This window comes from Cetorhinus maximus, chromosome 5, assembly GCF_964194155.1.
Source record: "Cetorhinus maximus chromosome 5, sCetMax3.hap1.1, whole genome shotgun sequence".
Classification (NCBI taxonomy): Eukaryota; Metazoa; Chordata; class Chondrichthyes; order Lamniformes; family Cetorhinidae; genus Cetorhinus; species Cetorhinus maximus.
In genome coordinates this window covers 13,709,933-13,737,560 of record NC_135883.1, presented here as the reverse complement: position 1 = coordinate 13,737,560, position 27,628 = coordinate 13,709,933, and the positions used below count along the sequence as shown (strand labels likewise).

The window sequence follows — 27,628 nt, the reverse complement described above, 5'->3', positions numbered from 1 at the left end:
CACTTCCTTTAAGGACAGAAGTCCAATCGCTTTAAACGTGAACAAATGTTTAAACAGATTACCCGTGCACTTGCTCATGGTAAATTAGGTCATTGACTGTTTTGTAAAGATAAAACTGAAATAAAAAGTTTGAGACGTGTAAGGCACAATGTATTATAACTATTATTATTATTATATGGCACCATGCCCCTGAAGGCCACAAATTATAACTGTTAAGCAAAAGCTTTGTTGTTCATGAATTGGAGTATGGCTGCCAGTTTCAGGCTCCAGTTAAGAAGGACACAGCATTTAATTTTTTTGACCTGTTAAAAAAAGAGCGACATCAGCATAATGATGCCTTTGTGTGCTGCAGTTCTCAGGGTTCATCTGGTCTTATAGCTTAACTCCAGCAGAAGATTGGAAGAGTTAGATTGCACCAAGTCTCGAACCTTTTTTTTGGTTGGGGTGGGGGGGCGGCGGTTCCACCAGAGTTATGGTGGGGGGACTGGAACAGTCCTGTGGGAATTTCAGAAATTGAATATATTAGTAGATAGATTTTTTAAAAATCTTCTTCACAAACCTGAAATAATTTACAATGGATGCAAAATCCCCCAGGATTAACATTATCACAGCAATGAAAGCTGTAAACGCAAGGGCAGGCAATGGCGTCAGACGATGCACATGAGCCATGGACAGAATTTCTGGCTGGGAGAAAAAAATATAAAACAATAATCAATATTCTGCTTTTGAATTTTGATTTACGAGTTCCATGTTGTTTAAAAAAAAAGAGCATCTTAATATCTATTGGTTCATATGTTAGGTAATCAAATGCATATTAATCTTGCCACACCTTTGAAATTTATCAATGTGTGTTTTCTTTTCAAAGATTCTACCCTCCTCTCCTGAAACCAGTGGGCGGAATCATCCGTGTCCACTGGCGTCGGGCATGTTCAGTGGCGTGAGCGGACAATATGGAGAGAAGGCCAAGAATTGGTTTCACGATGTCGTGAAACCAGTTTGCGGTTTTGTCCACTCAGCCTTTCGATGGCGGGTCGCATTTCCCACCATCGAGTGTTGGGACCCTCGTTGTATATATCAACATATTATTAAAAGGCTAGCCTGCTGGACTCATTCCACCGTCCCACCACCCCCCCACCCCCCGCCGTGATGGGTTCTCAAAATTCCCACATTTTTCATATCATATTGGACTTTTATGGCAGAGGACCCAACTGCTGAGTTAAGTGTAGAACCCTGCAGCCCATGAAAGCCTGGGACTGGACATGCTCAGGCTTGTTGAGCGCAGTGTAGATTGTTGCCTGTAACCAGACAACGAGAGGAGACAGAATACGCATTCTTCCCTTTAAAACAATCAACCCAGAGAAAGACTTCATCTTACACGAAACTAAAGGCCCACCAAAATCTTGCATAAATAATCACTACTAACTACTAAGACAGGAAGGCCGCAATCAATGCAATTATGCGAACCCATCAATACTCCACATAAACAATGGCTTTCAGTTCAAGACTAGTTATGGGGGCAGGAAGACACTGATAAACATCTTGCAAGCCCATTAAAAACAACAAGACAACAATCACTTGGGGAAGCCCACTAAAATCAGATAAAGAACTAACCTTGATTTGGATTGAGATAAGAAATTTGGGAAAAAAAACAGTATAACTGGGCCACCAGTTACAAAGGGGAAGCTGACACAGGAGGGGGAGCAGTTTTGGGAGTGGTTGAAGCACAGTTTAAGCAGGGAGCGGTTGTAGCTGAGCCAAGCGGAGGAAAGAGATCTGGAGGTTTGCAGGCCCACAGGCAACATCACGGCGAGGGGCACGAAGACAACAAGGCTGCAACCGCAGCCCTCCACGAAGATTGACCACCCACAACCGCGCCCTCCACCCAACTGAAGAACCTTCACAGATTCCACAAACCAGGACCACATGGGGACAGCAGGCCCCAGAGGACACAAAGAGCGTATCCCAAAACTGCAACCGGCTTACCTGGCTGGATTTCGAACTGTCAAGGAACCCTGGCTGGTGAGCATGATCCCTGACCTCTCCTAGTTTAATTTAGTTAGGTTTTGGGGGTGGGACAAGGGTAAGGGGATTAGTAGCGTGATTTTCCTTCATTATGCCGTGTGTTCCCCATTCTTAACTAAGTGTACTTTGTAAGTCTGTATAATCTCAGTGTAATCCTAATGTTATAAGTTCATTTGTGACTTCAATAAACCCAGTTTTTTCTTGTGCCAAAACCAGTTGTCTGCTGCACTTTGTCACAACCCTCAAATAAGTCCAAGGTCTAGAACTCAGGTAGTGGGAGCGATTCGGACCGCTCAGAAGTCAGAGGTGAAGCTGACACACACCATCACCCCGTTACACCCGCTGGATCATCCGTCCACGTTGATGTGATTGCACACTGATGTGTTTTACAATAGCAAATAAAAGGAGTGCACTTGGCAGGCTGCACTTTGAGGGGAACTCAGAGGTGAGCACACAGTGCCATTGCAGAGCGTTTGCAAGGGACGCCTATTGGGCCTCAAAGTTGATGCGTGTTGGGGGTGGAGGGCAAAGGCTGCTCTGTGGTTGAAGGTAGCATACAAGCACATGTGGGGTGGGGGGTGTGGGTGAGGGAAGCAGCCACGCATTAGGGACACCTTGTAAAAAGTGACCCTTCCACTGCTGCTGAGACAGTTCAGGCACAGCCACATTGATATGATTGGAGTCGGGCTTCTAGCTTATCTGTCCATTCGAGCAACGCAGAGGCATCAAAGTGCCACCAAGTGCACCAAAGCCTTTCATCCCTTAGGCACAGACCGCAAAATACTGAGTATTTTAGTGGACTGCAGAACGGTTGGACGACTGGGCACATTGTACAATCTCCTTGCTGAAGCTGGTCATGGAGCAGTCACTGGTGGAGACGCTCACAGCCCCTTGCAATGTCAGCACCCCGGTTTGGACCAGTCTCCCCCCATGGTTCAAGCTAACAGTGCAGCCTTGCAGTGTGGGCTAGGAGAATGCCTGAGCTGAGAGCACAGCATGCAGTCCAGTGGGCAAAGCTGCCGCCAATCGGTCAGATGGAGTGGGGCGGAGGAGGGTGGGGTTTTGGGTAGCCATGCAGCGCAATTAACTCTGGCCATCCAAGTGGTGGCCAGCACTCTCCGGGCTGCGTTAAGGGGCCTTCAGACTTAACCGAGAGAGGTTCTTAGTACACCCATGCTAACCCACGGGTCTCTCTCTTTCATCCTGCCGGAAGATCATGGAGCCTGGTGAACTAGCTGTATGCCTCATGGCGTGAAGAGAGTGACTGCAGCGCTTGGCTGTGCAGGGGGAGGACCAGCAACCCCTGGAAGAAGAGGCATCTCGGGCTCCCACGCACACCACCAAAGAGCCACAGCAAGCCATCGCTGGTCAGAATCTAGATAGACTCGGGGGTCTATGGACATCGCCTTTCCTTCCTGCAGATGACCAAGAACCAGTGTTGCCGAAGATTGCACATGTCTAAGGAACTGGTCAGTCACATCTGGCAGCTACTGCAGGATTTGGCACTACTTGGACATGGAGGGCATCCACTGCCAGTGGCCGTGAAAGTGACAGCGATGCTCAATTCCTACTCCAGCGGCTCCTTTCAGGGCTCCACAGGTGACCTTGTGGGATATCACAAACCTCCACCAACAAATGCATCCATGAGGTCACAGAGGCCACCTTCACGAGGGGACACAACTTTGTGCATTTTGCCTGGGACCAGGAGAGCCAGGATGCAAGAGCAATTGGATTTAGCCAGGTCTCTAGTTTCCCAGGTGCAGGGTGTCATTGACTGGACTCACGTGGCACTCAGATCTCCGTCGTAACAAGGGGTCAACTATGTCAACTGCAAGAGCTTCCATTCGCTGAATGTGCAGCAGGTGTGCGACCACCACAAACACATCCTGCAGGTCTGCGCATGGTTTCCAGGGAGCGTCCACGACTCCTACATTCTCAGTCGGTCACAGATCCCTGACGTCTTCCAGGATCCACAGAAACTGCAGGGTTGTCTCCTCGGAGACATGGGCTACCCCCAGAGGACGTGGCTGATGACACCTGTGAGGTGGCCTCAGACTACAGCAGAGTGAAGGTGTAATGAGGTTCATGCTGCAACTTGCAACCTGGTAGAGCAAACCATCAGGATGCTGAAGATGAGGTTCAGGTGCCTGGACCGGTCTGGTGGAGCCCTGCAATACAGTTTGCGGAGGGTGTCATGCATCATCGTCGCCTTCTGTGCCCTTTACAACCTGGTGCTGCAGCAGCGAGAGGATTTGGCTGAGGAGGAGATGCAGGAGCAGGAGGTCTCCTCTGATGAGGAGGACGTCGAAAGGGGTGAGGGTGAGGAGGTCCTCAAAGGCGGAGATGATGGCGATTAGACCCTCGCATTAGCCAGACGATGCAGGGGTGCTCGGGAGGCTCTTATAGCTGCTAGAGTTTTGGAGGATAATGACAACATGCAGTGAGGAGACACTATAAATCCTCATATTGCATCTATGAACATTTGAGTCCAGTTTGGCTTATGGCAGTGCACATACCCTCTGTGATAGTGCTCCTGTAATGGAGATGCAGTGGAGGCCCTAATAGTCGTTCAATCGCAGGAGGATGATGACAACATGCAGTGAGGACACTCCTTAGATCTTCACGTAGCCTCTGAGAACGTCTGACACCTGTCTGGGTGAGGGCAGCTCGCTTGTGCCCTGTGATCAGGGTCATATCATAGAGATGCACCATGAAACTTTAAAAGCACCTGATCCTTTGTCCGCCTTCAGCACCTGACCCCTTCAGGAGCACAGCATCACTGGCCACAGATGCTGAAGAGATGGGGGCCAGCCCCACCTTAAAGGTGCTGAGAGCACACAGAGAGAATGATGGAACTCTGTGACGCCTGCCCACTACATTCTGGCAGCAATGACCAGCACCATCGAGGTGCAGACATCAGTAATGTGTCCAGGGAGTGTGAGGCGGGACCATCACTTTAGTCTGAAGGCTGCACAGAGCACAGGTAAGAGGCCCTGGACTGAGACACCTGCTTTTTTGTGCAGAAAGGTTTCATATCTGAGTGACACGAACACTGCTCATCTGAACAAGGAGCCATAGGCAGGGAGACATTCTTGGGAATTTATTCACAATAGTGAACATTATGTACAAGTGATTAACACCTGTGCCCAGACTGTGCAACTATGTCTTCTTAAGCTTCCTAACCCTGTCGTTATGTCTTGGTGCTCCCTGGATACCCACAGTGGAGGCGGAGGCAGCCTGCCATGATGACCATGGCGGGCATCCTCTGGAGGCCCGAGACTTGGAGGACCCTGGCCTGCTTTTGGGGTCCTGCTGTGTGGCAGTGGCACCTTCACCCAGCTGTGGAGCTGGAACCGCTGAGGTAACAGGAAGAGGGGATTTGGATGGGCCGAACACCTACAGAGTCATCTGGGTGAATGGCCCTGGGGTGTGCACCTGCTGGTCCTCCTCCCAATGGGTGCCCAAGGGCCCCAGGCTGACTCCTTGAGAAGGAAGGGTAGCTGGAGTGAGACCGAGCTGCCCAGCACCCCTCTTGCGTGCACACTGTTGGAGGTCAACTATGGCATCGACGAAGGAGTTCAGCCCATACAACAGTGCAGGAACAATGTGCTGGACCAAGGTCTCCATGGCGGCTACCATCCTACCAGTGTTGACCTCGGTGTGTTGGCATGTCGGCGCTATCACCTCAGCCCGAGTCTACTCTAAAGCTAGGTCTCACCGAGGTGTGTGTCTCTGCGCTGGTGGAGGGTGTGGGTGGGCTGTGATGGGACTTCAGGGAGGGTGCCTTCAGATTCCTCTTCAGAGGTTTCTTCGGAGCTCGATTGGAGGCCCTGGGTCATGGACTCTGATGGATGTTTGGCAGACATGCCTGCAAAAGCAAGGGGAGATAATTAGTGCATGGCAGTGGCCTGTGAAACAGGAAACATCACTCACAGCATGGTTATCTGATGTATGTTGCACTGCTGGAACCTCACTTGATAGAGCAGCGCCGACCTCCGTCAGCACAGCACCAGGCCAGATCCTCACCGGCCAGCTGGATGGCTCTGTTTTCAAAGTCCATGAGGGCCTTGATTTCAGGCATTCCTCCATTGGTAAGCAACCTCTCCCTCTTGTATGCCAGCTTATCCTGCATGAATAGAGATGGAGAGAGTGTAAGCAGGACACCTGCCAGACCAGATGATAAGTGTGCCTGGCCTGTGTGGGTGGTGAGTGGTCCCATGAATGGGATGAGGACAATGAAGGTGTGTGTGTGAGAGTGAATGGTGATGTCCCTTGAACTGGCAGTGAGTGAGATCCCTGTGGATGTGTGATGGGTTTGTGAGTGTGTGAGTTGAGAGTGATGAGAAGTGTGACTTACCCTGGCAGAACGGAGGAGATCACTCATCCCCTTGCAGCACTGGGGGCTGTCCTCTTTTGCAGGGTGTTGGCGCTGACCACCACCTCCCAAGCCAGATTAGTGAGGCTGCTGCCCGTCCTGCGGTCAGAGCAGGGGGCAGAAGACATCACAGTGAGTCTCCACTGCATCCAAAAGGCACTCGAGCGACACGCCATTGAACCTGGGGGTGCTGCAGTCTTTGCCTTTTGGGGCCATCCTGTCTTCCGTGCGGTAGTCGTGGGCTGGAAGCACTGAGAGGTGCACGTGTGGCTGGGCTTTAACTATGGAGCCCGGCATGATGAAGCGGCGAGGTGATGGCATGGTGGGCGAATGAGAGTCCGCCCGCCATGGAAACGGCGTGTGCTCTGGGAATGCATAATTAATGCAGTGGGTTTGAGACAAAATGGCGTGAAAAGTCGCCATTGCGGCCGGCGGGTAAAATTTCGGTTTGACAGGCCCGCTATCGCTCTTTGTGCAAATCTGGGACGATTCCGCTCGAGTCACCGTGTTTCTGTCTGTGCCAGGAATTCTTTAATATCTTGCTCAAACGGTCAGGAGTCACGAATGAGCCTAGACATTGAGTTTCTCGACTGAAATGAAAACAGAAAACGCTAGAAATATTCAGCAGGTCAGGCAGAATCTGCGGCAAGTGAAACTTCTTAGGTCAATGACCTTTCAACAGAACTTGAAGATGTTCGCAATTTGAATGTGAACAGCATAGCGGCTGAGATAAAGGCAAAACGCTGCGAATGCTGGAAACCTGAAACAAAAACGAAAAATGCTGGATAAGTGCAGCAGGTCTGACCGCATCTTCAGAGCTCTGAAGAAGAGTCATACGGACATGAAACGTTAACCCTGTCTTTCTCTCCACAGATGCTGTTCGGCCTGCTGGAACATAATGGCTGAGCCTGGTGCTGTTGTCACATGATGTCCACACACACGCATTTTCCTTTAGATCTCATCAGATCACAAGAAGAAGCAGGAATCATCCATAGCATGAGAGTGTTGAGTCGATTTGTGGTATCCTTACCACTTCCCTGGCAAACAGCAGCTAACTAGGCAGACAATCAAGATAGCAAAGTTTTGGGATAATTCTGTGTTCCCATGCCCACAGCGGGGAGCGGTGCTCAGAAGCAGCATATGTCAGAGAAAAGGGGCTGCAATGCTTCAATCCACGTTCTATATACTGCACTCAATTTCTCTTTCTAATGACTTGTCTCCCACCAAAAGTTATTTTTGATGACATTCTGCATGACTCACGATGCTTTAGCAGCGTCGGAAGTATAATGTCAGGCTGTGGCGGCCAGTGAAGAGTAATTGGCTGGAGTGGGAGAAAGAGCTTTGGACACAGAGATTCCAGGAATGCCAAAGGTTGAGAATGCCCAACCTCTTTAAACCTTTGAATAATTGCATCCTTTTTTGTACCCATTCCAAACATTTATACCAGGCAGCTGGCATAGTCACTTAATTTACATTAAAGTAGGGCCTAATAAGCAATGTCTATCCTAATTTTTTTTTTGGAGTCTGCTGCTTGTTCTTTTGAATTAGTAGTACCTTTATCTTTTGTGCGGACATGGGCTCGTGCTATCTTGGAGACAACTTGTGAGCAGCTTGCACAATATCTTCCCGGCAACTTACAGGAAACATTGCTAATAAACCTGGTGCACAGTTTAATGTGCAGGTTCTTAGTCCCAACTCATTAAGGAATAATAATTCCAGATTCAAGGTTAAAGAAGCAATCTTGCTTCATTTATCCTTTATGGGTGTTTATTAAAGAAATGTTGCAGAACTTTTGTTAGGTGATTTAATACTTACAATGGAGTTCCCGATAGAAAAGATTTAACTTGTTCTGTGGAAGAGATAACCTTGATAGAATTAATGGTTACATCTTGTCTCATGCTTTTATATGTTCTTAGTTGACATTGCTTCCTGTATAAACAAAATGTTTACACTGAGCTTTGCATTAAGTTTGAACACTGTCCTCCAGTTTCCCATCACTCTGGCAGGTATTAACAAGCAAGCTGGGCTATCTCATGCAGCCCACTACCCCTCACTCTCAGAAGCTTTTCCCTTCAAGACACCAGGCAGAGTCGCTTTATTCCACTTTCCTATCTCTCTTTGTTAAAAGTGTGAGATGCGCACTTTTCATCATTGCCAAACTGATGTTTTATGTATGAGGCACAGTAACAGTTCCATGTCCTTACCAATGAACCTTCTCTGGCTGCTACGTAGCAACTGCGACCTCCAGTGAAGAAACTACCATTTACAGACCCAAATGTGGAAAGTACAACCGACAACGGAATAATCCATGCCCAACTGCCCAGCACTTTGTTTCTGAAAATAGAAAAGATTTAGAAAAAAGTTATGAAAAACAATAGCCATTCTTCACCATTCTCATTTGGACTGATGTTAATTGTACTATTACTAAAATATTGCTCTGTTATAACATTACTAAAAAATTGGGAGGGCTATTTTAATTCCCTCCATTCAGCAGGTAATGGGATGATAATGGAGTTAAAATTAAAGTCATCCAGTTTGCAGCCCCACTCCCTTTCTGCCACAATTTTAGCGAACCTTTCATTTAGGAGCCCAGATACTTCCTAATTCAGTTGAAGGGTCATGAGGACTCGAAACGTCAACTTTGCTCTTCTCTGCCGATGCTGCCAGACCTGCTGAGTTTTTCCAGGTATTTCTGTTTTTGTTCCTAATTCAGGTTGAGGTCTCATTTATCTAGATAAACTGAGGTCCTATCACATAGATAGGGCTTCAATGCAATGCAATTATAATAGCCTTTTGCAGGAATGTGTGTTGATAATGCAGCTTATAGGTAACAAGAGTCACAGGAAGTGAAATTTGTCTTGGGCAGTAGTGTAGAATGACAATAGCTCATTTTCAGCACATTTTACATTCTCCTTGAATATCGTCCAGAATGGGCATGTCATATTCATAACTTTAAAAATGGGCTGTAGAATTTTCTGGAATTGTCTTTTCCTTTAAAAATGAACATTAAAAGTCTGCCAAGGTGGCTGCTGAGGGTCAGGTGACTTTTGCAATTTGTACAAAGGTTCAGAAGTATCTCAAGTCTCCAAAAAGTTCCAAACTGAATGACTATGGATGGAGTGTCTCCTTTGAATAGACATACCAAGACAAAACCATTTGCGGAATTCACACCTTCCATTTTTTGTGGACATAACCAAAAGACAACATCTATAGACTCCTAGACTCAGTGTCTGTAGACCTGAAACTTAACAAAGAGAGCTGCAGAGAAATAAATCATAAGCAGGTGTGAATGACTACCATTCATCCCCCCTTGTGCAGCACTTCAAGTCACTCTGGCTGGACAATAGAAGCACTGAGATTGTGGTCATCTGATTGAAACTGTCTTCAGATAACCAATCTTACTTACTCCAAGCACCAGGGTGAAATTAATTAGCCTGAAAACAACACAGAAGAAACAGCAACAGCAGCAAAGGCATCAACATCTGAACATCTGTCTTAAAACTGGAAACTGCAACATAGGAATGTCTCCAAGCCTGTTCCTTTTCAAGCTCACCAGTACAGTAAACCGACCGAATGGGGTTTGCACAAGTGAATAGTGAAAAACTATCTACTCATGTTGGGAGTCAGCAACAAGAGGTCATCGACTTATTATGATCACTCAAGGGGTTGACAAGAGAGGTTAGGAGAAATTTCTTTACACAGAGGGTTGCAAGAGCATCGAGTGTTTTGCAATAAGCAGTAATTGAAGCAGAGATCATATCTTTTAAGGGGAAAATGAATAAACATTTGAAGCTGAAGGAGACACAATTCTATGGGGGGGGGGGGGTGGGCGGGGTGGGGGGCGGGGGGTTTGGGGGTGTTGGGGTGAGTTGTTACCAAGATAGTAGCATTAGTTTCGGATTATTTCAACAAACAGCCAGCACAAATATGATGGCATCCTTCTGGGCTGCAAGTGTCTTTGGATCTATAGGATTTGCTGAATAAAGATCGCCACTGTGGAGAATTCATTTGCCAAAGACATTCTTTGCATAAATATACAAATAAAATCACAATTTGTGTTGGTGTAAGTAACTTACCCCCATGCTACAGCCACAGTACCAGATGACATCATCTCAGATGGATTCATGGCTGCCAGGTAGCTGACATTTACTACCACATACAGCAATGTCACCAGTGGAATTGAAATCAATAAAGCTCGAGGCAGGTTCACCTGAAACAAGAAATTCAGTGCATTCTCTATTATAGGTTTAGATTGATCAACATTTTCAAAAATAAAAATGCAAAGTAAACTCAAAAGCTCCCATGCACCACCTGATGTAATGTTGAAGCGTATAGTTAAGGGTCCGGGAGGTGGTTTTCAGTTTCCATCCTTGCCTGTGCTCAGTTAGTTCAGCCTGTAGTGACACTATAATTAGCGTCAATAACCACAATTTCTCATCCATTAATTTCTATCGATGGAAAATCACTGCAGGACATCTTGATGCTCCATCACGCTGGTGGCCCTGTTATCTTGCAAACTTAGTTCTAGGCAAGGACACATCTTGAACAATAATTCCTTCTATATTTCAATACTCATTGTTCAGGTTCACACCTGGAAAAATGAATAGAAGTTGCTGTAAATTATGGCAGGCCACTTTGCTTTCCATATTTCCATCATTCAGCTTTTTCTCACCTTTGAAGAATGCAAAGATAACCCCTGACTTCTTTTTCCCAACACCAATCTCCTCCTTAAACCTGCCTCCACTGCCCCATCACAAATACCTTGAATGTCAAGTGACAGGAGCTCGTAGACTTCTTTTTCTCAAAATAGAGGCCACCCATTTAGCAGCCTCTGCTACTTCTCCATTGAACCAAGCCTTCCTCATTCTTTCCTTAACGCACTGTCCTAGCATTGAACCATGTTTCTCTTTACTTTCTTTGCCATTGCCCAAGTAAGCTCATTTCTTCCAAGAGTCCCATTTTCTCTTCCCTTGACTCTATTCCCACAACACTGCTGATCACCTAGTTTTCCTTCCTGACATTGGAAATAGTTCCCATTCCTCAGACATTGTCCTCCCCTTCCAAAACAACGATCATTATGCTCCTCAAATGAAATACACTCAACACCTTTGCCCTTGCATATGCCCCACTTTCAATTCTTTTTTATATTTATGTCTTGGCGCTTCCTAAATTGTTGCCCATTTATGTTGCAATTACAAGTTTGAATCTCCTTAAGTTCCTGTCACTCCTGCAGGATGACCCTGATTAAAGTCACGAATGCCGTTCTCTGTTACTATAGTTCATTATGTTTCTCATCCTGCTCAACCTCTTTGCAGCATTTAACACAGCTGACAACATTATCTGCCTTAAACATCTCCCCAGCTTGATCGGACCACATTCTCTTAGCTTCCCTTTTATTTATCTAATAATAGTCAGAGCATTTCCAGAATGACATCTCTTCTGGTCCCCAAACCTTACCTCTGAAATCCCCCAACCACTTATCTTTGGCACCTCCTATTTCACATCTATGTGTTGCCCTCTGACAATATCATCTATAGGAATAAGATAGGCTTCCACAATATACAGATGTTATACAGCTCTACCTGCAGTCCACCACGTCTCTGTCTGATATCTCTTGTCTGACATCCAGTCCTAAATGAGCCCTAATTTCTTCCAGTTCAACATTGGGAAGACTATTATCCTTGGCCCCTGCCTCAACAGCGAATTCATCACCGCCCCCCAGCTCCCACAACCCCCAACCCTTCTACTATCTCAGGTTGAGATACCCTGCTGGCAACCTCACCATCATATTCAACTAAGTTTCTGAAGCCATGTCCTCTCCATCACGAACATCACCTATTTCTAACCCTGCAACACCTACCTCAGCCTATCAACTGCTTAAACCCTTATCCATGCCTATGTCATCCCCAGACTTAACTATTCCAATGTCTTCTCAGCCAGCCCCTGATCCTCCCAGCTACTTTGAACTTTGGCATATATGTATCTCTTCATGTCACCCATTACTCCTGAGCTCATGATCTACATTGACTTCCAATTCCAAATCCCCCAAAATTAAACTTGCCTCTCTTTATATCTGTTACACTGTGTAGTTGTTACCGAGGATTTTGGTGATTGCCTATTCTCCCAAAGAATGCTGTTCAAGTCTGTAGTTTTTCAAAACCATTATCCTTTATTTACAGCAAGTGTTTACACATTTGGTCTTCTCCTTTTGGAGGTCCTCCTCCTTCCAGATCTTTCTTACTTCTCAGCCATGTGATCTGCCATCACAATTGCACCAACATCATGTATGCTTATGATGCTAACCCTTTACTCTACATCTCCGCCCAAGTCTTTATCCCTATCATATTTACATCCTCCTACAATATCTAGCATCCTCCAGCCCTACCCCATCTCCTCTCATGGAATGAGCCAGCTATCGGCCTTTCACAGAATCCCAATGTGTTACAGTTTGATCATTGTTGCAGCATCGGAAGAGGTAGTCGGGTGGTTAAAGCAACAGAAGATTCCCCCCCTTGTAGAACTTGGCAAATACAGAGTCCTGCAGAAGAAGGTAAATGCAGGCTGGAATGGAAGGATAGGAGGCCTCTGTCTGGGAGAATTCAGCAACAACAAAAATTTAGAGGCACTCTTAAGGTAAACATCCGATGCAATAAGCAGAGCTGTACTCAGGTGTGTTACCAGTTTGCTGGGTACTGTCATATTATAATGATTTAAAATCTTGGGCTTATTTACTGTACAAGATACAAGGCACCAATCACTCATAAGGAATTTGGTGAACACATCGTGGGTTCATTTATTAAGACTAGGCACATGAGCACAGTTATACACAGGTACAAAGCCTGAAGACATCAGAGCTGTGTGTGAGCACTCTGCTCAAAGCAAAAATGAAATTAATACTGGATCACATGACATATTTCCCTTCCAGTGATATCACGATGATATCTTTTCAAGCATATTACAACAGATACTACCAGCACTTTCTCCATGGTGGTCCCAGGAAGAAGCAGTAGGTGGTGTGAGTTGTGAAGTTCTCCAAGAACTCACCTGCTTCCTCCTTCCCAGGAACCTCCTTGCTATTTACATTGGAGAAGGTGCACTTTGCAACAGTTCCAACTTGGGACCAGTGAAATAAAGGTAAGGGAAGTGAACAGGACATAAACATAAGTCGAACTGACTTTGCCAAATGAGCTTCATCATATGAAGTATACTGCATGTTTCTGAACTGAACCAAACAAGATTTCAGATAATGTTAACTTGATCCACCTTTAAATACATTAAAAGAATATGCATTTATTAACCATGCAACTCTGGTCCAGATTACAAGGGAGTTTTATTGTTTTACTCCCAGGTCCCACTATCGCGCTGTCAGGAACAAAGAGTAGAGTCCACTTGCAGCCACCTACTGCCTGCCTGATTGACTTCAGGGCCCCAAGGCAGGATTCAAGCTACTGGGCTTGGCTGGATGGGGGTAGGGGTTTACAGTGAATTGGGTGTGGCATGGAGATTATGGGCAGGATTTTCTGTTTTGGGTCAGGACCCCAATGTCAGGATTAAATGTGGGCCCCGACCCCACACTATGTCGGGCGCAGTAGCCCAACATTGATTTTTGCTGGATTGGTCTATTAATGGCCACAGGATGCACTAGCTGTCCAACTAAGGATGGCAGGCGGGCTCTCAAAGCTAGAGGACCAATAGGAGGGAGGCCCTTAGGTACCGAAAATGCTGCAGTCTACCATTGCAGGTAAAGGAGAGAGAGGGTGCCATCTTGAGACACCCCCTCAACACTTTTAACATTTGTAAAATTAAAAATGGCCACAGCTGCTGAACCACCATTGTGGAAGGGGAGTTCCCCCACAGAGCGACCTATAGCTGCAGCTGTCATGAGACAGGTATGCAACTGTGGGGAGGGGGCCTCAAAGATCCAGGGTCAGCCACTGAAAGGCCACCTCCAGGCACCTACTATGCTCCCAACACCACATAGGGCCCAGACACTGGCTAGAAAATACTTCCTTATATATATAAATGGCTTTGATAGTGGAATACAGAGCAAAATTTTAAAATTTGCTGGATAACAAACTTAGAGGTCTGGCTTCAGTAAGAGTGACACAAATTGACTGCAACAGGGCACAGATTGGCTAGCAGAATGGGGAGACCAGTGGCAGATGGAAGTTATGCAGTGAGGTGTGAGGCGAAGAATTGGCAGAAGGGATAGGGAGAGGCCATATTTGCTTAATGACACAGTTCTAAAGAGTGTGTGGGCACAGAGGGACCTGGGGTGCATGAGTATTGATCTTCAAAGGTGGCAGGACATATTGAGAGTGTGGTTAGCAAAGCATCTGGGATCTTGGACTTCATCAACAGTGGTATTCTGTAACTCTCAACTCCAGCAAACAATTCATCCATCACCTGTTTTATGCATTTATAGACAGCCAGCTGAGGGACCCAATGATACTTCTCCATTTCCACACTGGAAAGAGCAAGAGGAAAAGAAATTGAGAATGGTGGTGCTGGTGATTTTGGCAGCGATGGGTAATGCATGGCCAATAGATTCAGCAGGGAGCAGCTCTTCCTGAAGGAGGCTACAGACATAGGTGACCAGCTGCCGCATCAATCTCAGTCTGCGGAAGCACAGCTCTTCAGATAGGCCAAGGAAACTGAGGCTCTGTCCGTAAACCCTCTCCTATGGGTGGAGCCTCCTGCAAACTCACCCCTTCTGTTTTCTTCTCTCTGCTGTTTTGCAACTGCCTCCTGTTCATCTTCCTCCTGTGCACCTGCTGATCCCACCACAGCGTGTTGTCGCTGCCACACATGGGGATTGTCCACTGTAGCACTGAAAATATCCGTGGTAGTTCACATCCCGCTGGTGCCTGCTTGAAAGTCTCCACACTCCTCAGAAACCTCTATGCTGACAAGAACTCTCTGCAAAATGTTCGTCAGAGGGAACTGACAAAGCAGCTGTAAACATTATTGGGCCATTATTGAGATTAGGTTACCTGAACTTTAAGTACTTCCATGAACTGCAGCTCAATCTTGCTTCCTTTTCACTAGCAAGTTTCCCAAGCCCCGGAAGCCCGTGCTGAAGACATTGGCCAGGACTTCTCCCTCGTCGGGCAGGCTCGGCGGGGGTGGGGGAGGAGGGGGGAAGCTGCCCGCCACCTGCGATTGGGGCCGGACCGCAATGCCACACTGGCAGGCCAATTAAGGCCCGCCCAGCGTGAAACGTGTGCTGCAGCGCTCAGCGCTGCCTGTGGAGGGGGAGGAGGATGGCAAGCACGCAACTTCACACATGTACACTGGTGCGCGCTGGAGAAGCTCTGTGCCTCAGGGAGATGAAGATTTTAAAAATTAAAAATAAACCATTTTAAACTGTTAAAAATATGCCCCCTCAGTCACATGAACAGGGACATGTTCTTAATGAAATGTTAAAATTCATATTTTTATTTTAATTGCTGTTGGAAAGCTCATCCCGCCTGTGGACGAGGTTTCCTTAAAAAGTGCAAAGGCCGCTTGGCCTTTTCGCCTGCCCGTCAACCGTTAGGTTGGACAGAGAGCGAAAAATTTAATTTAATTACATTGTTAATGGACTTAATAGGCCTTTTAATTGTTGGCGGATGCGCTGCTGAGTCCCGCGCAGGCCCGCTGACCGAAATATCGCACGAGTGCGTAATAACGTCTTGACGTTTGCCCGATGTCATCGCGTGTCATTTTACACTTGAGAGGGGCCAGGCAGGTGCCCACCCGCTCCGCGAAAAATCCTGCCTGTTAAATTCAAAAAAACTGATTAAGTCAATTGAAAATTACCTCATTGCTACGATGTTAACATCTGTGTTAATTGCCAGTCCACCTATCCTGATCAACACAGCTCCATTAAACCCAGAAGAGGGCGCATTGGAGCTGGTTTGTGCTTCGATTTTATCTCCCTACCTGACCTCAACCCACTTGCTCTTAGGGTTTAAAATTCCCTTAGGTTTCTCTTAAAAAAAACTCAAGAAATTTGTCAACACCGAGGTGCTGAATGTCTTATGAATGAATGGGCTATTGTTTGGTCAATCTAGAGAAACTACTCATTTTTAAACAAGCTCTGCCCAAAATACATATTAAAATCATTGATCACCAAGTCTTTTATGTGAAAAAAATAGCTACAGAATCCCCAACCATGACAGATAGTTTATGATAACTTAACTAAGGTCTGGCTACAGCTATACATTTTTCTCATCATGAAGATGCTAGGTGCTTCATATAATGGTGTTGCAATACGCCCCAGTGTTAGCAGCTAACAAAAAACTCAGGTGTTCAGGAGAATAGAGAAGTAGGGACAGGACCGACATGTCTATGGGTTAGAATTCTTTTACAACCTAATTCTGCATGTGAGAAAGGAGGCAGCATTGACAACATCTTTCTTCCATTGTTTGACAATAACTTCCATTTACACCTGCCCCAAATTTAAGCCTGCCTGTCGAATGAGCAGGTGGATAAAACATTGATAAAATACTTATGGTTCTTTTCTCAATGCGCTCCTGTGCCCTGACATTTAGGGGAGGTGATGGTGTAGTGGTATTGTCGCAGGACTAATAATCCAGAGACTCAAAGTAATGCTCTGGGGACCTGGGTTTGAATCCTACCACAGCAGATGGTGGAATTTAAAGTCAATAAAAATCTGGAATTAAAAGTATAATGATGACCGTGAAACCATTGTCAGTTGTTGTAAAAACCCATCTGGTTCACTAGTGGCTTTTAGGGAAGAAAATCTGCTGTCCTTACCTGGTCTGGCCTAGATGTGACTTCAGACCCACAGCACTATGGTTGCCTCTGAAATGGCCTAGCAAGTCACTCAGTTGTATCAAACTGCTACAAAGCCTCAAAAAAGGAATGAAATCGCACAGACCACCTGGCATCGACCCTAGGTGTCGGAAATGACAATGGCAAACTCAGCCCTGTTGATCCTGCAAAGCCCTCCTCCCTAATATCTGGGGGCTTGTGCAAAAATTGGGAGGGCTTTCTCACAGACTAGTCAAGCAACAACCTGACATAGCCATCCTCACCCAATCATATCCTACAGATAATGTCCCAGACACCATCATCACCATCCCTGGTTATGTCCTGTGCCACTGCCAGATACTGCAAATGCTATGGGCCCTGATAATATTCTGGCAATTGTACTGAAGACTCGTGCGCCTGAACTTGCCGTGTCCCTGGCCAAGCTGCTCCAGTACAACTACAACACTGGCATCTACCCGGCTATGTGGAAAATTGCCCAGGTATGTCCTGTGTACTCAAAGCAGGACAAATCCAACCCAGCCAATTACTGCCCCATCAGTCTACTCTCGATCATCAGTAAAGAAATGGAAGGGGTCATCAACAGTACTATCAAGCAGCACTTGCTTAGCAATAACCTGCTCACTGATGCCCAGTTTGGGTTCTGCCAGGGTCACTCAGCTCCTGACCTCATTACAGCCTTGGTTCAAACATGGACAAATGAGCTGAACTCCTGAGATGAGGTGAGAGTGACTGCCCTTGACATCAAGGCAGCATTTGATCGAGTGTGGCATCAAGGAGCCCTAGCAAAACTGGAATCAATGGGAATCAGGGGGAAAACTTTCCACTGGTTGGAGATATACCTAGCACAAAGGAAGGTGGTTGTGGTTGTTGGGGGTAGGTTACCTCAGCTGCAGGACATCATTGCAAGAGTTCCTCAGGGTAGTGGTGTCCTAGGCCCAACCATCTTCACTGCTTCTTCAATGACCTTCCTTCAATCAGAAGTGGGGATGTTCGCTGATGATTGCACAATGTTCAGCACCATTCACGACTCCTCAGATACTGAAGCAGTCCATGTCCAAATGCAGCAAGACTTGGACAATAACCAGGCTTGGGCTGACAAGTGACAAGCAACATTCATGCCACACAAGTGTCAAGCAATGACTATCACTAACAAGAGAGAATCCAAGCATCACCCCTTGATGTTCAATGGCATTACCATCACTGAATTACCCCACTATCAATATCCTGGGCGTTACCATTGACCAGAAACTGAACTGGACTAGCCATATAAATACTGTGGCTACAAGAGTAGGTCAGAAGCTAGGAATCCTGCGACGAGTGACTCCCCAAAGCCTGTCCACCATCTACAAGGCACAAGTCAGGAGTGTGATGGAATACTCCCCACTTGCCTGGATGAGTGCAGCTCCCACAACACTCAAAAAGCTTGACACCATCCAGGACAAAGCAGCCCACTTTATTGGCACCACATCCACAAACATTCACTCCCTCCACCACCAACACACAGAAGCAACAGTGTGTACCATCTACAAGATGCACTATAGGAATTCACCAAGGTTCCTTAGACAGTACCTTCCAAACCCACGTCCACAACCAGCTAGCCGGACAAAGGCAGCAGATAGATGGGAACACCACCGCCTGGAAGTTCCCCTTCAAGTCACTCACCATCCTGACTTGGAAATATATCACTGTTCCTTCACTGTCACTGGGACAATCCTGGAACTCCCTTCCCAACAGCACTGTGGGTGTACCTACACCACATGGACTGCAGAAGTTCAAGAAGGCAACTCACCACCACCTTCTCAAGGGCAACTAGGGATGGGCAATAAATGCTGGCCCAGCCAGTGAAGCCCACATCCCGTGAATGAGTAAAAGATAAGTCGCCAAACCTGGCAGGTTCTGAGGTCCAGGCACTGTTTTTAAGCAGCATCCGTGTTGCCTCCATTGCTGACAAGATAACAGTACCTGTTTTGCAGAGTCTGTAGGACCCCAGGGTCATCATCGTGGCCTTCAGACAAGGACGGCACATGACTCAAAGCAGACAATGTGTGGCCCCACAGTTCAGCGATGTCTCCCTGCAGCTTCTTCTCCAAGCCATCCAGGAATGGCAGGAGGTTCTCTTCTCCAAAAACTGCAGCAGGAGACCATCCTACCTGACCAAGTAAGCCTGGAAGGAGATTGCAGTGGAGGTTAGCAGCTGTGGGGTCTAATGGGGTATACATGGATCAAACACAGGAAGAGGGTCAACAGCCTCCCATCCACTGCCAGGATAAGTAGCATGGTGGCATTAGATCAATGTGACTATCATGAGGGCAGCAAAAAAATGTGTCTCAGCAAGGGGAAGGAGCAGGCGAATACAGTGTACGGCACAGCAGCAGATGCATCATGAGACTTGGATGGATGTGAGCCAAAATTTGCAAGGTCATATTTCCATCGTAGTTCAAGCGCTGTGAAATTGGGAGAGTGGATAGGTTACCCAGGAGGCCCCATTATCTGGTAGAGAAATGCATGCTGATAAGGGGGGGGTTAGGTGCTAATTGAACTCAAACTCATTCTCCATTTCAGTCTGCAGGAGAAAATGGCACACACTGCCAGAGAACATGCAAAGATGGACGGAGGAGTGCCCAACGTAAAGATGCTCACAGCTAAAGAGGAGGAGGCAGGGAATTGGCTGGAGAGCAGGGTGGCCAGGCATTCACAGATGGTGAAGCTGTTGTGCAGAAAGTGAGAAAGCCTATAGTCCGGCGCTAAGCACTGGGCAGAAAGGAGACCTGCGTTCGAGACGGATGGGAAGAGGGATTGTGAATAACGTGAACCTCATTTTTTTTGTGTTCACTAATGCAGGTTCTCACACTCCAACGGGAATACCTATTCCATATCCCGGGACCCTGCAGTCAACCTCCGAGGAGGAGGACGTTGAAGCCTCAGTGGCTGCACTGTCACATCTTTCCCCTGCACCCTCCGCCAGCACAGTTACAGTCATGTCGGTGGGTATGCGGCCATGATTAGTGTCACAATCTGGTGAGCAGATCACAGACACATCAGAATAGCTGATGGAGGCTGTGACAGTCAAGGGGGCTGCAAGTTGGAGGTCAGGCCCATGATGAGCCCCAAGCTCTGGTCATGGGCACATAAAACCTTCTGGAGATGCAGCAACAGGCTGGGGAACATCTGGTGGAGCTGCCAGGGGGTATATGCAGCCATGTACTTACATGGAGGAGTCCATCCAGGCCATGAGTTCTCCCATGTCTCAGGCGCATGAACACAGAGCTTCCTCCATGGAGAAGTTGGCAAGCTAGTTTCAGCAGGCCACTCAGTGGCCCCCGGATATGTGCTCGGAATTACATGCCATCCCTCTGGTCTTGGACTGTATACATCAGTGGCCACTCAAGAGGGATACGAGATGTTGGACCTCTCCCCATGTGTCCCTCCTCCTCTGGTAATCAGGGAGGTGCTGCCACACGTCCAAGATGGAGGAGTGGCTCAAGGCTGCCTCTTCTGGAGGCTCCTCTCAGGGCAGCCCAAGGTTGAGTAGCCACTTCTCAGTCCCCTTTTCGAGTGACCCCAGTGCCTCCAGTAGCCACGGCTAAAGAGGATGCATCCGCATCAGTGCAGGAACGCCTCAGCATGCCAGGCTCCTCCAGGCCTCGGGCACCCAGAGGATGGACACCAAGGTCATCTCAGACAATGGGGTATCACACTCAGCAGCTTGCCCCCACCTCAACTGCGGGTGTCAGGGTCACGCCACCTCATTGTGTTCAAAAACGTAATAAAGAGCATGTAGATGCATGATGGTGCCACAGGTGTTCAAACATTATATTGCAACCTATATTAGTGTAGTGGCTGGTCTTGCTGATTAACAGCGCGATTATTTGCATAATAAGTTGCAAGCCTGTGTGGGGAAAAGGGGGAGTATTGGCATCGCTGTGATTTGGGTGGCAAAGGTGGTGAGTTGAAATTGGGTGGAGATGCAGAGGCGCTATTGGCATAACTCCTAGAACTGATGGCTTCTCAAAGGCATCACGCTTGCTGGAACCTGTTGAGTGCGAGGGACTCACGGGTCTCCATTCTGCATCTCTCCATTGCCCTGGCTTCTGCTGCTGGAACCAATAAATGCTGGCTCAGCCAGCGAGGCCCACATCCTGTGAATGAATAATTTAAAAAAAAACCCAACATGCAGGCCTACCTGCTCTGACCCATCCTCCTCATCGGATGAGGAGTGTGGCTCCTCTGTGTCCACGGTTGGCAAGGCCTTACCCCCCCTCTGTGGCATGAGGCTGTGCAGCACACAGAAGACGACTATAATCCTTGAGACCCTTTGACCCCATGGGGCTCCACTGGAGCGGTCCAGATAGCAGAACCTCGTTTTCAGCAATCCAGTGTTCTGCTCTATTTTATCTCTTGTGGAACCCATGGGATTCATTGCAGCACTCCTTGCCTGGAGTTCAAGGGTTTTTTCAATGGCATCATCATTCTTAAGCAGATAACCCCTGTCACCCAGAATCCATCCTTGCTGGCAAATGGGGGGCCACAATTTGTTGTGGTACTTGAAACTGTTGAAGAATGAAAGCGTCACAAGAGCTCCCTGGGAGCCGGGCACAAAGCAGGAGGATCCATCATCTGTGCTCGCAGACGAATTGCATATGAATGGGGTAAAACCCTTCCCTGTTGATAAAGATTGCAGGTTGGTCCCAGGGAGCTCTGATGTGAGGGGTTGATAATCCCCTGTACTTGCGGGAGGCTGGCCCTGAAGCCCACAGATCTTTCAAGCTGGCTCTCTCGATCCATTCCGAAGTGCGCAAACTCCCTGGCCTGTTTAAAGAGGGCATTCATCAGCTCTTTCATGGAGCAATGTGGGGCTCCCTGTGAGGTGCTGCATGTCTCCTGTGGAGCCCTGGAAGGAACTGCTGGTGAAGAAGTTTAATTCTGTAGTAACTTTAAAAGCCATTGCATTTGGTTCCTTCACAGTCGAAGGGGACGCAAGTCATCCTCTAGGAGAGTGTGCAGGTCAGTGACTACCTCCTTTGACATCCTCAAACATCGTTGGCATCGCCTCTATGACATCAGCAGGTGGTTGAGACGGGAGCAGTAGACTCTGGAACGCACCATTGTTCTGCATTGGACATGGTCTTGGTTGTCTCCTTCCTGACCACCCTCAGCCTCTTGTCCTGTTACAGGTGGTGATCCTTGTTGGCCTTCTGGCCGCTCTTCAAATATACCCAGTTTGATACTTCTTCTGCATCATTCCCCCTCCATCTGAGACTCCAGGAGCACTAGAAGACCCATTTTGCCTGCAGAGGTTCAACAGAGGGCAGAACCTTGGCAAGGTCCTCTAATGGTGACCTAGGCTTCAACAAAAACCTTGTGCCTGTGTCAGAATAGTGCTCACCCTTGTCTTCAGGGAGGTCACCCTGGTCTTACCTCATTGATCCTCAACCTCCCCTCAGTCACAGTCGACCTTACCTGCAATATCTCTCAGCCTTTGTGGTAAAGTGGAGTGCTATGTACCTTTATGAGAATGTGGTTAGTTGACCATCTGACTGTATTGACCAATCACTGCACAAGAAGCCTGGGCTTCTTGGGTAACTGTAAGTCTAGAGCCGGAGGTGATTGAAGAAGCACACATGGCGTTAGTGCTCTGTTCTTAGTTCCAATAAACCACCAGTGTTTGTTCAGTTAATCGTCTCTCTGCCTACATTGTTCCAAGCGCCAACTAATGAGTTAATATCAAAGGCACAGCTAGCGTTCATCAGACAAAGCGAACCTGATAACCAAAAACATAAAAGCCTCCTTTCCCCTCTTCCAAAAAATTTCCAGATTAGTGACAGGCAGCTCTAACTGGTCTAGCTTTCACCTTGACGATGACCTCACCTGCTCCCTGCCAGCTTTAACTGGCCGTGAAAGTGAAGGCCCATGATTCCCATGCACCTCCAACTTAATCATAAATGTAGCACTGAACCACAAAGTTTTGATTTTATATGTATTCATTGCATATTAAACCATTAAAATTACCTTCCCGCCACATGCCGTTGGCATTGTTGTCCTGCTTCCTCCCCCTCCCCCCCCGCCCGGATAATTCAGCGCTCCCATCCCAACACGGAGGACTTGACACTGTGCTTTGTGCACTATTCAACCTCCTGCCTCTTTCCCCCCTCCCTTGGCAGCATTAAGTCCTGCCCATATTCTCTGAATCCTCTCAATATGTTTGAAAAAGTTCAAATTTATCTGCCTTTTTAGTAGAAAGAAACTGTCTAAATTGGCTTAACTAAATAAAAGCCACACAATGACTACTGCAGCTACCCGATTGGAAGGCAGGGTTACAAAGAGTAGCAACATTCAATTGTTTGCATGGATTTATACCCGGGCTGTACCACACCAGGTGCTCAGCATAAACGGGAGATTGGACTTTATGGGCAGAATTTTCTGCCTGTTGGGCGGGCAGAGCTGGAGCAGGCGCGGGCGGGTGCTGACCCGATTGGTGCCCGCAATCGGGTCCGTGCCACCATTTTATGTGGGTGAGCCATTTAAGGCCCGCCCAGAGTATTTGCCAACTCCCATGAATAGCGGGAATGTGCGGGCAGCGGCGGGCGTGCACAGGCCGCCGGGTACAATGGCGACCCGGCAGTCTGTTTAAAGGAAGGCCTGGCAACCTCCTGTAGGCTGCTCACAATGGCCAGTTCCAGGTCACACCGCAGGGGGTCGGCTGAGCAGGCCAGGCTGGAGGGAAGGGCAGAGGAGCAGGCCAGGCCTCAGGGTCTGTCCCAGGAGCAGGCCAGGCCTCAGGATCTGCCCCAGGAGCAGGGCCAGGCCTCAGGGTCTGCCCCAGGAGCAGGCCAGGCCTCAGGGTCTGCCCCAGGAGCAGGGCAGGCTGCAGGGTCTGCCCCAGGAGCAGGGCAGGCTGCAGGGTCTGCCCCAGGAGCAGGGCCAGGCCTCAGGGTCTGCCCCAGGAGCAGGGCAGGCTGCAGGGTCTGCCCCAGGAGCAGGGCCAGGCCTCAGGGTCTGCCCCAGGAGCAGGGCAGGCTGCAGGGTCTGCCACAGGAGCAGGGCCAGGCTGCAGGGTCTGCCACAGGAGCAGGCCAGGCTGCAGGGTAGGGCAGCGGGGGGGCCAGTGCACCCCTCGCTTTTCTGATGACTGCCTTGCAGCCCTCCTCCAGGAGGTGGCAGCACGACAGGAGGTGTTGGTCCCCCAGGATGGGAGGAGGAGGCCCCCCCCCACATGACCAAAAGTGCCTGGGAGGAGGTGACCGAGGTGGTGAGCTCCCGCGGCGTGGTGCGGTGCAACTGGATCCAGTGCCGTAAGCGCTTCAACAATTTGTTGCGCTCTAGAAGGGTGAGTACCATGTTGGCATTGGGTATTTAACCCAGCAGGTGGCCTTAGCCTTTGAGACCCCCCCACCCCCAAAGTCTTACTGTCGTGACTGCACTGAATCATATTGGCCATTTTTCCTATACTGGGTGGGCAAGCAGATAGTGCCCATGCTTAGGTCAGCCTGAGTGGTTCATGAGGAGGTGAGTTCTCCCCTGCACCATGTGTTACTCTTAGTCGCACATGACTAGTCCGGGGGCGACCTGAAGGAGATGCAGCTAGGCGCATACTCAGAACTCCAACACAAGTCCTATTCACGGTGATGAGATTGTGGAAGGGGAGCCTCAAGGTGTCGTGGCCAAGAACCATCTGCTGCCCTCGACGCTGCACATAGTTGCACCTCCTTGCTCTGGGAGCAAACACCGTGTGGTTCCTAAAGTGATGGACGCAGCATGTGTCCAATGTGGCCGTTGGGAGGGTTGGGAGCAGGCGTACTATCTTTGTGTGAGTGATCAGCAGTAGCGGGGTGAGGAGGCACTGGAGGCCTGATATGGGCCACTGTGGCTGAAGTGTGGTGTGTGCGTGCAGAGTCCATGTGCAAATAGCCGCAATGAATGGTGTTCTCTCTTTCTCAGGAGAAGAATGCTCATAATGGGTCTGAGCGTTCGAGGACTAGAGACAGGCAGGCTCACCTCCTGATGTTAAGCCACTTCGAACAGGAGGCCCTGGAGCTTGAGAGGCGCCATGCACCCTGGTCAACTGGTGTCGTTGAGGCTGGGGTGGAACGGCCAGGTATTTGAGGCCAACAGTGAGATCCGCTCTGTCCTCCCAACATCCATAGCACTGATGATTGTTTAATTTGTTATTGTTGTAACATTGCTCGGTCACAGAGTGATAGAGTCAGAGGTGTGGATCATTGAAAAAGGCCCTTCGGCCCTTCCAGGATGCGCGGGTCAAATACGTTCCTAAGTCTCCTAATCCCATTTCCCATCACTAGGCCCATGGTCTTGTATGCTGTGGCATCGCAGCTGCACATCCAAATACTTATTACATGTTAGGAGGGTTTCTGCGTCCACCACCCTTTCAGGCAGTGCATTCCACATTCCCAACACACTCTATGTGCAAAAGTTGCTCATCACATCCCCTGTAAACCTCATGCCCCTTACCTTAAATCAATGCCACCTGGTTACTCATCCCTCCGCCAAGGGGAAAAGTTCCTTTCTGTCGACCCTATCTATGCCCCTCATAAGTTTATACACCTCAATCATGTCTCCCCTCAATCTCCTCTGCTCCAGGGGAAATAACCCCAGTCTATGCTATCTCTCCTCATAAGTCAAACTCTCCAGGCCAGCCAGCATCTTGGTCAACGACCTCTGCGCTCTCTCCATTCCAATCACATCCCTCCCATGAAGCGCATTTCAGAACTGCATGCGGAATTATAGCTGTGGCCTAGGCAGTGTTTTCTGCACTTGGAACATTACCTCCCTGCTCCTATATTCTATGCCTCAGCTAATAAAGGCAAATGTGGCATTTGCCTTCTTAAACACCTTATGTACCTGTCCTGCTACCTTAAGGGACCTGTCGACATCTTATCCCGCCAGTGGATGAGGTTCATAGAAAAGTCTCTTACCCACCTGCCCGTTGTGCCCGTGCGCCGACCCGAAGGTTGCACGGGCACCTAAAAATCGCTGTCAATTGACGAATTAAGGGCCTTAACTAGCCCGTTAATTAATGGCGGGCGCGCGTCGAACTTCATCGCACACCTGTCCAGCGAAATATCGCGATGGCGCGCGGTGACACAATATTTCGCTGGGCGGGTGTGCAGTGACGTTGGGACGCGCTGACATGAGGGGTGTCCATCCACCCCCTCCCACCCCCCCAACCCTTCACGTCAAACAGAAAATTCTGCCCTATGATGCTAATAGTAACTGGTACTGTAATGAAGTAGGTTTCTTCTAAGCATCTAGCATCAGCAAAAAACTATTTGGTTTGCACTTACCTCAGGACGCCTGATTTCTTCAGTCACACAGTTTAAGTTATTCCATCCATCATAGGACCACATCCCCTGTTGGAATGCCATTCCCACTGAGCCAATTGTTCCTATTGTGCCTTGAAAGGCATTCTGAAAACTACGTGTGTATCCCTTGAAGATCAACACTATCCCACCAGTCACAATGATAAGTAGCGACAGTATTTTGGCAAAAGCGAAGATATTTTGAATACGAATTGCTAGTTTCACATTAAGACCATTTATGATACTTAGAATTAAAATGCTAGCAGCTGCTGTACATTTTACCACAGCTGACGGTGGTGGACAGTCTTCATAAAATGGAGCTGCAACGTACTGTGCGAGACTCAGAGACATTGCTGCAATACCAGCGGGTCTAGCTATAAACACAGAGGTCCAGGAGAACAGAAAGGCAGGCGCAGGACCAAAATTTCTTAAGATGTATATGTATTCTCCGCCAGATTCTTTTATGACAGTCCCAAGTTCTACATATGCGACAGCAGCTATTGTGCATACCAGCCCACTGGCTGTCCATATCAAGAGGCTGGCTCCAGGACTCCCAATGTATCGTAACACCAATTCCGGAGACATGAAGATGCCAGAGCCAATCATTGTCCCCACAATCAAACAAACAGCACTAATTAATCCTACTTCACGTTTTAAATGTAGTTCTCCTGTAGTTGTTGCCATATCCAAAGTTGAGTTAACAACGATGCAGCTTGTTCCTTTCCTCCTTTTTTCACCTACAGCGCTACACAATATCCGTGTTGAAATCTTTCAGTACATGCAAAGATCTAAGTCTGCATTTCCTGATCAGCGTTTTGCAAACATTAACTTGTCTGTTAATTATCACTCTTAAATCTTCAGATAAGTAGCTGGCATGCAAAGCAAAATGCAAAGATAAGGCATTAGTCCTAAAGTTTATGGTATTATAACTATTGCAGTGAAATAGTAGAAAACACACAAAATGCGCTTTGTGCTGTAGAGGCTGGGGTTGTTCAGTTATCTGACACATCAATATAAAAGAGACCTTGCTCTACTTGTGGCTGTGCGCAGCCCTTACAGAGTCATCTGTATTCTAAACCAAGTTGTGTTCTTTTTTCATTCTAGAGATGTGGATGCTACTGGCAAGACTAGCATT

At 48.0% G+C, this 27,628-nt stretch overlaps 1 protein-coding gene across 1 annotated transcript in view; it reads right to left on the bottom strand.

The window, feature by feature from the left end:
• LOC144680404 (b(0,+)-type amino acid transporter 1) overlaps positions 1–27,177 on the bottom strand; it is a 35,480-nt gene extending 8,303 nt beyond the window's left edge. The window contains exons 1-4 of the mRNA XM_078541373.1: positions 26,479–27,177; positions 10,474–10,607; positions 8,602–8,731; positions 560–684 (exon numbers count right to left, since the gene is read on the bottom strand). Coding sequence (XP_078397499.1) covers positions 560–684; positions 8,602–8,731; positions 10,474–10,607; positions 26,479–27,177 — 1,088 coding nt within the window. The remainder of the gene's footprint in view (positions 1–559; positions 685–8,601; positions 8,732–10,473; positions 10,608–26,478) is intronic.
• Between the last annotated feature and the right edge of the window lie 451 nt (positions 27,178–27,628).